At 39.9% G+C, this 14,766-nt stretch overlaps 1 protein-coding gene across 1 annotated transcript in view; it reads right to left on the bottom strand.

Annotated features, from left to right (window-relative positions):
• CRIM1 (cysteine rich transmembrane BMP regulator 1) overlaps positions 1–14,766 on the bottom strand; it is a 314,546-nt gene that overhangs the window by 275,871 nt on the left and 23,909 nt on the right. Inside the window, exon 2 of the mRNA XM_030557098.1 lies at positions 12,673–12,843. Coding sequence (XP_030412958.1) covers positions 12,673–12,843 — 171 coding nt within the window. The remainder of the gene's footprint in view (positions 1–12,672; positions 12,844–14,766) is intronic.

Raw genomic sequence — 14,766 nt, 5'->3', positions numbered from 1 at the left:
CTCACTCTGCAAGGCAGCAGGAAAGGAGGGAGATATGCACATTCCCCTTAGATACACTGCCTTGTTAATTAAATCAGTTTGCTGAGACCCCAGCTGCTGCAGGCTTCCTCCATCCTTAGCCCTGCTCTATGGAAAATGGGGTAAGTGGGATGCAGGAGCAGGAGGGACACCTTGACATTAGCCCCCCCTCTTCTTTCCTTCCCCCCGCAGCACAGCAAGCAGTGGGGGGAGGGACACAACTGAACTGCAGGCAGCGGCTGCACAGGGAACTTAAGAGAGCAGGGAGCTGATAGGGGGCTGCCAGTCGACCCTGATTCCAAGCCCCCACCAGCTAGCTGCAAGGGGTTGCTCTTCCTGCAAGCAGCAGACAAAGCAGGCGGCTGCCAAATGACATTAGAAGGGAGCATTAAACAAGCATGTTCCCTAACTGATCAGCAACGAAACAATGTTAACTGGGACTACTAAGTGAGGAGTTACTGTACTACATATTTAAATATAAGACTTATATTGTCTGCCTTTGCCCAGAAAAGAGGCCATGGGCAAGCACACAAGCCTATACCCTCCATCCCAATGCTCAGGCCAAACAGCAACCTTTAGGAACTCCAGCCAGGGATCCCCGCCCCCGTAAAGCGCAGATAATGAGAACTTCTGATCCCAACAGTAGCTTCTGTAGCCTCCTGCAAAAGGCTTTGCCAGGGCAACCACCCTCCAGTAAAGTTTCAGTGCAGTTTTGTTCCAGTTTGAGGGAAGACTCGTTATGTCTCACAACATTTGCTTTAGAACTTGCAACTTGTCACTACATATAAAAGGAAGACAAAGTTACCCAGGTAGGAAATCCAGTTGTAGCTGGGCAGGAAGAGACGACGAACAGGCATTAAGATGTTTGAATAATGCTGGCAGCAAGTTGTAATGGTAGGTTGCTCTCAGAAATGCTATGTTTTCAGTTTGATGAGTCCAGGACAATTCATAGTATCTTAATAGAAGCCCTTAAGCATCAGATGGCATGGATGCCTGCCAATGATAGCTTCAAATAGCTGAAAGCGAAATATGATCAGCACCCATTTGTCTCCATGGGGTGTTAACCCTGAATCTAAACATGAGAGCTTGAATGTCAATATTAATTTCACTGCTAATTATTTTAGCAGAATATGCCTCTCCTACAATCCCAACCCACACCCCAGGACTTCCTGAGTGCTAAAGGAATCAAAATGTCCCCTAGCCAGATGCTTGAGCTTCTGGCTTTCCCTTTCCACCCCTCTCCAACAACTTATACAATGAAGTTATGCACCATCAATAAAAGTCAGCTGCAACACCTAAGAATGTAAGCACAATATTAAAATAAGTCAAACTGAACAAAAACGGAATACTGTACTATCATCAATTTTCATGTTTAATTAATTAAGTAAAAGCTTCAGTTTTTTTAATTACCTGAAAGCTGCTGCAGAATTTCCAAACTGTCACAGACTTTGCCAGGGAATTTAGAGCCATCTTGCTACAATACACACAGGGCATTGTGTAGAGATAGAGAAGATGAGGAGGAACACACCACTAATCCCTGACTGAGGGTGCCTTGAGCAGAACGCACTTCTCTTGTGAAATCACAGTTAAATACTTATTTACAAAACTCTTATTGGCTAGAATAGACTTTAATTATGCAGTTAAACATTCTGTGCAGTCATCTGCGCTCACAGATGGGTTCTTGTACAAAGGTGATTTAATTAAAAGTACCGTGTTTGTTATTGATTTAATTCCAGTTCCAGTGGCACAAAAAATTGAGAATACTGGCAGAAGCAATTTAAACTGCAGAGAGAGTGTTCTCTCCTCAGACTGTGATGCATGCTTTTGAACAGTTTAAGATGTACACATCTGGCACACACAAACATTATCAATAAAGGTTTAAAATTACCAAAACAATTTCCCCCACACTTTGGGCTAAATTCTGCCTTCAAATACCTATATTTGGTTCCCATTTTAGTTAACAGGCAACATAAGCACAATCAAGGGCAAAATTTGGCCCTTTGCCAGCATCACATTCCTAACTGAAGATAGATGCCAAGTTTTAAAGTTCAGCCATTTGAGTTATTTGAGCAAAAACATACATGAATTTTTTGAAAGTAGAAGATTTATTCCAACACTCATATATTTCAATAAAAATTCAACATATTTACTTCTAATTCTCCATGAAGTATCAACCTTTGAGACCACAGGTGAAGTTTCAGCCCAAAAGAAGTCTGAAACTTACAAACAATTGAAGGCTAATATTTAAAATGAAGCTGCCTTCTCAAATTTAATGTTCAATACAGGCAAATGCTGTAATACCTGTTAGGCCAGCTTTAGAGTTATTCAACTACATTTAAGAATAATGGAATGCAAAAAGTATATTTCAAATAACTTCAACCATCTTCATAATCAGCAAATCTCAGGAACTTTAAAATAAAAATGGGGGGGAGACAACAACAAGAATCCCTCTTCCTCAACAAAAGAGGTTATATGAAATTAAAGAGCATAAAATGTGTGAAGAACTATATTTGTTCTACAGTGCAGTTTGACCAAATTTTCCATCAGAACATAGTATCTGCTGCAGAGATGGCATGCATTTACTTGACCAACAAACATTTGCCCCCAGATCTCCAAAAAGAAATTGTTTTAATTTCCACATTTAAACAATATTTTCTGCATCATGTCACTTTGTGTGTTTTATTACAAGCTTGATGGAAATGGTGTTTAGGAGCATTTGAGTTAAGGATTTTGGAAAGATTTCTTTGCAGCTGGTGGCATACTCATTGCTCTCTGTAGATTACTAAACCATTGCTTCCTAATCCTCAATTTGTTACAGCAGTACCAAGCCCAGATCAGGGCCTATTAATGCTTGACAGAGAGTTGCAGTCTAATTGAAATATTTGAGGATTTATTTTTTCCTTTGGAATGCACCAGCCTACCGACGGATAAACTTAGAATATCCCTTTCCCTCAGCAACTCTCAGAAAATCCCTCCAAAATTTTTAGTGAGTCCTTTAGCTGGACAACACTACAATGGGTTTTCACAGATGATGAGAACGAGACTTGAGGAATTCCACACCTATAACCTCAGAATCAGATTTTTCGCGGTACTGAGCACCCATATCATTTGAAGTCAGTGAAAGATGTAGGGTCTCTGCATCTCTGACGGTTAGGCCCTACCTGAATGTTTAGGAAAATAGGAGAGGGAGGCTATCTTCTAGGAAACACTACACTTTAGCTTAGCCCATCTGCTAAGAACTTCCTCTTTTCTTCTATAAAGAAGTTTGAGAGCCATCTGATTCTTTCATGCTCACAGGCTTGACTTGACTCTTCTCAGATTCAGCCTCTGGAAACCCCCACCCATGGTCCAAGTCTGTCACAGCTTCCAAGTTATTGGATCAAACTGCTATCAATAGGTCCTTCAGAAGCTGAAAATAGCCATACTTACTGCCCTGAGCTCAAGAACATGGGAATTCCCACACCAAATCAGACCAGTGATCCATCAAGTCTGGTATCCTGATTACCATGACCCAGTATCTGATGCTTCCTTCCTTCAGAAGAAGGTTCAAGAAACCCCTATAATATATATTTACATAATAACTTGCTCATACGTTTTTTTCCTAGCCTCAAATTTAGCCATTGTCTCATGCCCTGAAACATGAAGGTTTACGACCATTAAATGTTTAACCATCGCTAATGTGAACATTCCAAGGTTGGGCTGATTGCCAGACACTTCCCATGATAGACCTTATTTTCAGCTATGCAAAACTTTGCACAACCAACCATTCAGACAGAATTTTTCTATGTTGGGTATCACCCTCTGGCTGAATTAATCTGAAAGTTCTCACGAATCTTCCCTGTGACTGGACTCAGGATGTCTCTTCCCCACAAAGCAAAATGAGCATGCTTAAGCCCAAGTCTACAGATAAAGGGCATGCTTCAGTCTGCAGTGGTACAAGACATTGAAACAGAGGCTAGGGAGCCTGTCTCCCCTGTGTTTTCAATGCTCCTGCCCCTGCCGGCACTCAGAAGAAGAGGAAGCAAGTAGCTTTGAGTGCAGAGGAGACAAAAGCATGTCAGGGTGGTAGAAAAGGCATAGAATGTGACAAAGTCTGGTGAAAGATTGAGCAGGTGAGAGGGGGTCAGAGGAGAGGGGAGGTTGTGCAAAGAACCTTGGACTAGGAGCCAGCTGGCGGTGGGAGTAGAAGGGAAACAGATTGGATGAGGAACTATGGTAGACAGAGTGACTGGCTGAATAAAGACTGGCACTAGGAACCAGTGAGGGGAAGGGGAAACTCACCTGACAAGGAGTTGGGGCTCCAGGGAGAATTCTGGGACCAGCATGGCAAGAAATTGGGACAAAGAGAGTGAGGGAAAGAAGCAGGAAGGGCAGGAAATTGAGACTGGATGAAGAGCCCAAGAAGGGAGATCGAGTCTGGGAGCCAGTAGGGTACGTGGGAAGAGAGAGACCAGATGAGAAGCTGGGAAGGACTGGCTGGGCAGGAAAACAGGATGTGGGGAGGGGCAGACTGGAACTTGTACAGCAAGCCTGGAGGGAAGACTAGGCATAGGATGAGAAGACCAAGAAATTGAGACTGTGACAAGTCAGGGGTGGAGAAGAGACAGAACTAGTAGAGAGATAGGGCAAAAAGGGTCAACCTTGCAGGAAAATGGGCAAAAAAGAGTCTATGCTCGTTAAACCATACTTGCACCCACAGCCTGGAAAGGACCCAAGATCTAGGTCTCACCATTCCTCTGAGAAACCCACTGGTAAATAGTGTCTCATCCCACTTTCACGGTGGTTCCCAGAGGATGATAATCTACTACTGCTATGAGTTACCCCCTTAGCCCAGGTGGTAGAGGATCTAAACATTCCAACCTCGCTGATTAACTAATCTACCTGCGTATTAATACCACATGATGGTATTTTTTTTTCAGTTTGCTTTTTAAAAACTTAGGCAATTACACACATACTCACCTATATTAAAAGGACATTAAGGTTGTAAAGTCAAGCAATCAAAAGTTAGAATGCCAGAATCAAGATTGCCTGTGCATGCATTATGATGATCAAAAACTAATTTTCCCCCACCGGAACTCTGCCTCATTCAGTACATCAGTTGGACCTGCTTTGGGGATGAATCAGGATTGCGTTATAAAAGAAGACCTATTTGTAGGATCCCTGTTCCATTGGTTACAGAACTTAGAAGCATAATAAATGAATCAGGGCATCACAGAAAAAGAAAAACTTAAGGTTAAGGCATAAAAAGAGTTGGATTCTACCCCTGCCTCTGCCACAGAGTTCTTATGTGATGCTGGGCAAATCACTTAAACCAACCCTTTTATAGGTAGTCACTAATTGAGAGGGGCTTTCAGAAATTGAGGCAAACTTGGTATCTTGGGGTCTGACATGCAGAAGCACTGAGAACCCTCAGCAACAACTGAAGTCAACAGGAACTGTGCTTTGAACGTATTCCATACTATACTATACAAAGTATTCTGAAAAATCAGGTTCTAGGTGCCTCACATTGGGCACCTAAAATTAGTGGATACTTTGACCTTAATCTCCCTGTGCCTCAGCTACCCATCTGAAAATGAGGCTAATACTACTTGTAATAATATGGGCTTTGTTAGGACCTGAGACCAATACTCTAAGAATAACTGAAGTCCCTTTAACTTAAGGTTGTTTTTAGCTCATCACCAGTTGATCAGAAAAAACTAATTTCGGTATATTATTACAATTTTTGTTCAAGAGCACTAACTACGAAGTTATATAGTTTCTTTTATTTCCCTGAAGCATTAAACAAAGTTACTTTGTAAATTGAGTTAAATCAAGAAGTTAACAATAGAACTTAACTGAGTAATTACAAAGAGAAGAGCTTAAGACCAACAATTGGTGAAGTTATTGCATGAACACAACCAATAATCAAATCATAAAATTAACATAATGATTACATGATTTATGTAATCTTTCTATTCTCATGTGGTTGATTTAGTATCTTATATTTTCCCTTGTGGAAAAAATGGGTTCAGTTTTAAATCTGTAGGTAACCCAGGTGGCTCAGATCAATTTTAAGATTTGCTTTAAACTTAGGTTAGTTAATACTTACCCATAAGTAAAAAACTTAAACACTCATGTTATTACTGTTAATGGCCAGCCATACATACACATAGCTGAGACAGGTCTCTTGTGGCAGGTATCCTCGCACAGTCCTGTTAAATAGACAAAGAGTACGTCTACACTGCAATTAAAAACTTGCAGCTGACCTGTACCAGCTGACTCAGGCTCACCAGGCTCAGGCTACAGGGCTGTTTCATGGCAGCACAGACCTCTGGGCTCAGGCAGAAGCTTGAGTTCTGAGTCATTCCCCCCTTGCAGGGTCCTAGAGCCCAGGCTCCAGTCTGAGCCCGGAAGCCTGCACTGCAATGAAACAGCCTCAAAGTCCAAGTCAGTAGGCATAAGCCAACTGTGGGTGTCTAACTGCAATGTAGACATGGCCAAAGGAAAACTTATTTAGAAAAAGTATCTGCTCTTTAGCTTGCTTGCCTTGTGGAGCCTCAGAGTCAGTCAGGAACTGCACTCTGGGGAACCAGGCAACATTTCCTGTCACAAGTACCACTGCACTAGTGGGGGAGCACTCTCAGGTCAGCTGACTTATCTATGATGTCTTTGCCTTGGTCTATACTACTAGCTCATGTCAGTATAACTAAATTGCTTGGGGGGGGGGGAGGTGAATGCATCACTTGGTGTTTTTCCAATTCTACCAGTTTAACTCCTGGCATAGACAGTGCTATGCCAATGGAAGGGCTTCTCCTGTCAACATAGTTATTGTCTCTCAGGGAAGTGGAATACCTATATCAGTGGGAGCAGCTCTCCCACTGACATAGATAGCACCTTCACTCAAGTGTGACAGCCGTGCCACTGTAAGTGTATACAAGCCCTTCTGAGGTAAGCAGAGATGCTGAGTTGTCATCTGAAGTGATCGAGAGGAACACATTTCTTTCTCATTTACCTGGTCTTTTATGGGTGAAACTCAGAGTGGATTCATGCCGCGCAACCTCTCTAATGACCTTTTGATCAAAATCAGGGGAAATCACAGGTCTCACCCCAAATGCATGGCATTGCCTGATTAGGATTGGACCATTCTGACTCTTGATCCACTTATGGGATTCTCCTTTTAGGGCACTGTATGTTAGTCACATCCATTAGTCTATGTTTCTCCCAAATAAGGAACACTAATGGAATAGCAAGAAGTGATGACTACCAAGATTACTTAAATACAAGGGGTTGAGATCAACAGCAAAAACTATCATCAATGACCTCTTGGTTATTGGGACCTGTTGTCTTCCTGGTTATAACTTAAGACCCATTGTCTTGACTTAAAGTATTTCCTTGCCCATATTTAAACTTCAAGACAGAAGACCTCAAATAAAAATTTGCCGAACTGTCACATCTGGGATACAGGGAAATAATCTTACACCCAGTATCAAGGCTCACAGTGAAGCTGTTTCAAAGCTACTTATTAAATCAAATAAATTTATTGAAAATATAACTAATTCGTTTCTACTCTATGTCTACATGACCATATACATACATGTCATACCTATACTCTTATCTCATAGGGGTATTGTGAAAATAAATTCATTAAATATCTGTGAAACAACTAAGATACTGCAGCGATAAGTGCCATAGGAAAGTCCAGGAGAAAAAATTAACAATTCTGTCTTCAGAACAGAGTTTGAATGGTGTGCAGTAAACAAGGCCTGGGGTTACACATTGAACAGTGAGGATAAAACAAAATATTGAATAGCTGCTTGTATGTTGCAAGCAATTTATTTATTTTTATAATCTTAAATTACTTTGGACTTATTTACTTAGTTTCCTAATTGTTAGTTACACAGAAAGGTGTTCCCATGTCATTAACCAGCTGAAGTTAGAAACTCAAGAAAACGTAGTTATTTGTGCATCACAGCATTCCTGACCCACTCCTTGGGAATGAAAATGGGCACTGGGGGTTACAGTTTTGTTTCTTGACTTTCAAGTGATAAGTGACATTTAAGAAGATTTTGCCCTCCTTTACCTACTCCCACCCACGGCTGTCTCCTGAAGAGGCTCTTAATATTTAACACTGAGAAATGGCTTTCAGCAAAAGAGGCACTGCAGCATCCTTATATGAATGAGCAACAAGAATGGCAGCGTGCACTTTCCCTCTCCACTATAAGCCCCCTGCAAGGCTGTTGCCCATACTTCTACCATGTGAAACAAACCGTGAGGGTAATGCTGGTTTTCAATCCTCTGCCTCCCCATAATAAAAGGTGAAAATGACTGGTATGTAATGTTCCTCACCCTGATATCTGAAAAGATGAAGATTTTTTTAGATATATAAATAAAAGTGAGTGTGGGGGGGGTTCTTATTAGAGAGGGTGTCTTTCTTTTTCTTTTGGAGCTCTGTGGTTTCTGGGGTGTGGATGCCTTTGATGTATAATGGAAATGCAATTAATGCCAGTCAACATGGATTTATGGAAACTAGGTCTTGTGATATTACAAGTATGGCTGATAAAGGTAACTGCACACGTGTAATATACTTAGATTTTAATGCATTTGACATAGTATCCCACATCAGGATTTTTTTTAAAAAAATCAGTACTATACAATATCAATATACCATAGACCAATAGGCCAATGGATTAAGAAATGGTAGATCTCAAAAAACTATTTCTCAATGAGGAATCATGAAATGGGGATGTTTTAGTGGGGGTACTGCAGGGACAAGTACTAGGACTGAGCCAATATTTTTTATCAAAGACCTGGAAGTTAATATAAAAATAATTGCTAAAAAAATCTGTGGATGATACAAAGATCAGTGGAGTAGAAAATAAGGAGAACAGGGCAGTCATACAGAGTGATTTGGGTATTGTGATAAGCTGGACCCATTAAAATAAAAAAAAGTTTTAATATAGCCAAATGCAAAGTCATCTAAAAAACGAAGAATATAGACCATATCTACAGAATGTGGGACAGTATCCTGTACAGTAATTACTCTGAAAAGTGTTCATAGTGAACATGTAACTGAACATGCACTCCCAGCGTGATGCTGTGGCAAACCAGGCTAGTGTCATCCTTGGGAATATACATGGGAAAGTAAGAAGGTGGTTTAGCCTTTGTATCACTATTGACACTAGAATAATGTGTCCAGTTCTGGCATCTACATTTGAAAATGCACATTAAAAAACTGGACAGTATGCAGAGAACTGCTACAAAGAATGGGAAAAATGCCTTTCAGTGTGACAGAGTTACACCTGCTCTATATGACACGGTTAGGTTGACATAAGCTGCCCTGCATCCAACCTAGCTGTGGCAATCTTTTCACTTAAATTTGCCTCCTGCGTACATAAGCGCCTCTCTACACTGATTTAGTAACATCACCTCCCAGAGCAGTGCAGAATCACAGTTGATGTAATTAGGTCAATGCAGTGTCTACACCGCTTATGTCAACTGTTACTGGTTTTCACAAGCCATCCCACAATCCCTCCCACACACAATACAACCAATACAAATGCTCATGGTGACGAGGTGCACCACCAACACGAGGTACCAAGTGTGCACGCGCATACAAGCAATTTAACAACTGCGGTGGCTGTATGCCAACATAAGTTAAGTTGACAATCTTATAGCGTCGACACGGCATTAGAAAGCTCAGTCTGTTAAGTTTATCAGGGAGCTTTGATTATGCTGTTTAAGTACTTTTATCAACTGTAGTAGGCAGACTTGACACTGAATACATCTGTCAAGTTAGAGTCCTGTTCACAATCAATTTTCAGAGTAAAACCAAAATTTAAAAAAACAACCTCAGGCCATGTCCTCGCAAAAAGAGTGCATTTTTTCATTTTTATTTCAGCTCAATTCTTCAGGTTAAATGCAACTGAAAAATTCTAGTCAAGTTACAAGCTAGCATGTTTGAAGCCATGTTTTAGCCTAGGTGGGAGCAATTTAAGCAAAGGCTTGGGCAGATTCTTGGTTTGGCCAAACTGTTTTCCCAGATTCTCAGATAACAGTGAATCACCAAGGGCTTGTCTCCAGAGTTTTTGTACTGCTTTAGCAACCAGTACAATTTAACAAGTACAACTCCCTAGCATGGACGCAATCATACCAGTATAACTTCTCCCTGTGTATTTCTGAGAATAAGTACTTAAAAGATAAAGCACATTTTTATTTCAGTCATGAGTGTATTTGGCAGCATACATAACATGGCCTTTGTTTCACTGTTATAATGGGTAGTAATACACATGGGGTTTTTTGTGCATGTCCTTTTTATTTTGTTGTTTTTTTAAAATGTTTCTCTGCTTATAAATGGGGAAACAGTTCTGCTAAAAATATATCCACAGGGTTGATGCTTTATGCTGTAATTTAATTATCCTTTGTCATATTCAAGAAAATCTGTTGTGGCTATGCTTTTCTCTCCCTCTCCTTTTGCTACTAATTCAGAAAAATAGGTTTAATCTATGGAAAGCCAGACGCTGTAAGTCACGTTCTGTATGATGCTTTGAGTAGTTTGCTATCAGCAATGAACACCTGTTAGGAGTCTAGCTGGAACCTCTTACAGAAGAAAATTGTATTAGAGCTTTGTCATGAAGTGACAATGGCTTACATGTTAACTAGGCTTTCAGTGTTGTGAGAGAGAGAGAGAGAGAGAGAGAGAGAGAGAGAGAGAGAGAGAGAGAGTCAGTCCTGAACATTTTTATTTTCTCCAAATATTGGCTATTCAAAAACAAAAATAGAGCAAAAACCAGTGAAAGACAAAAACTTGTACTTTAACGGTGAACAGAATTTAATGTGGCTTCAAAGAATTTTTCTATAGTTTCATAATTGAAGGGCTTCACAAGCAGTACAAAGTAGACAGAGTACGGGCTAAATCACTTAGAAATAAATTACTCAGGACAAGCAGACATCATTTGAAGCTTGTTAAGCTATACACAGCACGTATATTATCTCCCAGAGATACAATGAGTCTAAACATTACTAACCTACAGTATTATAAATTAGATATCTGTAATGGTACTTGACTTTTATCCAAGTACTTTACAAACATTAATCCTCAGAACACTCTTGTTGAGTAGCCAGATCAATATTATAAACTCATTTTCTGAGACAGGCAAGTTACAGCTTCTCACTCTGTTTCTCTAAGACCACAGATGCTGTCTTTGTCAGAGTCAGGATCAGAATTCAGTGCTTCTCTCTCACAGCATTAGACAACATCTCTACCACTCCAAGTAATGAACTGTGAAAAAAGACTGCAGACAAAATTTTAAAACAAGACACAAACTTGAAGTGATAGTTTCTTTGTTGCCTTTGGTACTTCAGACACATCCCTTGGTACTACTACATTTCTAGACCAGATCTAAACACAGATTTTTTTTTTACCAATTTTAAACTTTTCCAATTAGGGGTAGGATATCCAATAAACCAGCAGTACAACCCCCTACTGTGCGTGAGCTTCTAACAGATCAGATCCAGCACAGAGGAATATTCACTCTCACTTTATTGTTCCATATTTTTCTAGTTTATTGTTTGAGAACTTTAGCAGGTTTTAAAATTACTGTCGTTTTCCATTGCTTAATTAAGATTCACACACACTTAGGCTAGTCTCAAAACATTGTTTTCCTGACAACTTGTTAGTTTACTTATTTAAACTACCCTCATAACTCAGATCAACATGACTAGTATTCTTTTAGAACATTTAACACTGCATTGAGTCACCATGTGAAGCTACAGCTGTGGACTTTTAATCGAGGCCAATTCACTCATTCACATATTTCAAATAATCTCCTCATAACATTTATTTTCCAACGTATCCTAAGAATTTATGACAAAGTAAAATTGCACAGACAGCTGTCAAGAACCACCACATTTTCCATCCCAGCTCAGAGAACTTTTAAAAAATACTTCACGCAGGTTTGACTCCAACACAATATCCCTGAACTGACTCCCTGGCTGAATTTAGGTCTGCTTTGTTAAGTAGCACGTAATATACCAATGTCCTAAGTGCTATGACACCAAATGTGAGTTTGAAGATAAGTATACACAAAAGTGTTGTCTTTCCTTTGTTCTAGCTCACTTTAGAACAAGTAATTGAGAAGTAGTAGAATTACTTTAATACTAGATTATATACTTCTGAAAAAGGAATAGCAATTCCATCATGCCAAAACATTGTTGATCAAGGCAACCAAGAACACCTTAAGACCTTTTGCTCTTTATTTATGACATGTAAAGTCCCCTGTAATTTTGAACAACTTGCTTTTCCACAACTCTAAGAATGTGCATCTGCACAAAGGTCAAAAGAGGACATCTAAACAAGTTGTGTTAGTTTTGTCCTTGTCAACAGTGAAATGCACTTTTTAAACAGACACTTAGCACAAAGACAGACAGACAATATCAATCTCATCGATTTTCAAATCGAGGTTCTGGAGAGTCAAGCTGGATAAACCACATCTTCCTTAAACTCCACAGTGCTAATATAATCTTCAACACCTGTTCTTTTTGGAAATTAAAGGCAATTAGTCTCTGAAATCACTTAAGTTGTTTTAAGGATCAAGTATTATCATCTAGTGATAGGCCCTAGTGAAAGATGCACAATAAGGAGTTACACGTTGAAAATTACTAAAATCAGGTGCTTACCTTCAATCCTTTTTAAAGCTGACAGGCAAGTATCCTGGCTTGGAAACTCAAATGGATTACTACAGGTGCGAATGGTGTCACATTCACATTTCCCATTGATTATGTTGCAACCTGTTACAAGGTTTTCATTGCAAGGTTCAAATCCAAGCAGCTGATCATCCCAATTTTCATCTGAAAAAACAAAATGAAGTCACTATGTTTATGCCCACAAAAGTGCCAACATTAAGTGCGCTCAACAAACTTCATTTTTTTGCTATTTAAAAAAAAAAAAGCTATTCTAAACTGGACACCCTATGTTTGATATGCCACTTCTTTTGGCTATATAAAATATGAGGGCCACATGCATTATTTCATTTATTCAGAAAGATTAATCCAGACAATATGAATGCTGAATACTGTATTGTTACATTTCCCTATTCTGCCATTAGTATTAATACTGAGGAAATAATTTGCATGCAATAAGATCAAGTGCATGGGAAAAACACATACTTTAAAGCAGCACTCTCACTGGTGCAAACTGCAATACCTTTAGCAAACTACTCGAAATTAGAATGGATTTGCTGGAGAGAATCTGAATAATCAGGATTATGCAGGGGAGAGTCAAAATTGTTTTGCTGTGTCAGATAACGAGGAGACATTGGAAATTGGCTACATACAGCATGCAATAGGTCCTAAATTTGTGTTAATCTGTAGAATTAACTTCTGCAAGAGGTCTGAGTCAAATACTATAGTGAATTTAAGAGAGGTCTGATAATATCGTAGATTGTAACGTCATCAACAACAGTGGCCTTTCTAGTGTATGCAAGCACTCTTCACTATACACCTCTGCCCTGCTATAACGTGACCTGATATAACACAGGCTTGCATATAGCGTGGTATCAGTGGGGCTCTGGCTGCTGCGAAGAGCTCAGGGCCCTTAAAATCACAGCTGGAGCCCTGCCGCTGCTACCCCGGGGCTGCAGCAGCGGGGCTTGCTGGAGATTTAAACAGCATGGGGCTCCCCACAGCAGCTGGAGACCAGAGCTCTTTAAATCACCGCCGGAGCCCTGCCACTCCTACCCTGATATAACGGGGCTTCAGCTATAATGCAGTAGGGATTTTTGGCTCTCTACAACTGCTTTACAGCGGGGCAGAGGTGTACTAGGAAAAACTGCACAACTGTCTCACAGGCTCTTCGCTGCCAACTACTAAAGGAGCTTCTCTTTTAGTGATAAGACTGTACTTTTGAAACAAGATTAAGTTCCATCCACAGTTATTGAATTTCACATGGCTGCGGTGTAAGATATCATTATTAACTAAATATGTGGCTAGGGATAATTACATGTCTTTCCTGATTATTATAATGATCAACAGGTTTCAGAGTGGAAGCCATGTTAGTCTGTATCAACAAAAAGAACAAGGAGTACTTATGGCACCTTAGAGACTAACAAATTTGAGCATAAGCTTTCGTGCATCCGACGAAGTGGGTTTTAGCCCACAAAAGCTTATGCTCAAATTTGTTAGTCCCTAAGGTGCCACAAGTACTCATTCTTTTTATAATGATCAACACGTACCATAAAAGCACAAATGTTCCAGAAGCCCCCTACAAGAGAACTACACAACAGGCTTAGTGCACTATGCACAATTGTTGCACAGGGAGTGGGAGACTTAACAAAATAAAAAATAAAATCACATTAGTCATTGCCACATGTAGGACACTGGACTAGAGGGGACAGTGTTTGATCCACCTGGCAAATCCCCTGTTGCTATGAAAGTCTGAAGTCATTAACAATCAGATCCTACTAATGACCTGAAGAAAGGATTCATGAAAACTTTATTTTACCAATTCACCTAAAGAGCAAAACAAAATACATTAACATCCTTTGCACTGGTGCTGCAAAGCAGTTTCCTATAAAGTTGAAGACAAGTTTTAAAGATTACAGCAAACTGTAGTTGCTTTAAAAACCATAATGAGACTAAGCGGCAGGACAAGAAAGTGCAAGGGAGTTTCAAACATCATGGAGAATAAAACACGTTAGTCCCTTGAAGAGATTACTCACCAGTAACTCTTGGTCAAGAGATACTTCTGGACTAACTGGATGTTAGAGCATGATA

This window comes from Gopherus evgoodei, chromosome 3 (genome assembly GCF_007399415.2).
Source record: "Gopherus evgoodei ecotype Sinaloan lineage chromosome 3, rGopEvg1_v1.p, whole genome shotgun sequence".
NCBI classification, from domain to species: domain Eukaryota; kingdom Metazoa; phylum Chordata; order Testudines; family Testudinidae; genus Gopherus; species Gopherus evgoodei.
The sequence above is the reverse complement of the archived record's forward strand: the minus strand, read 5'-3'. Positions and strand labels throughout refer to the sequence as shown.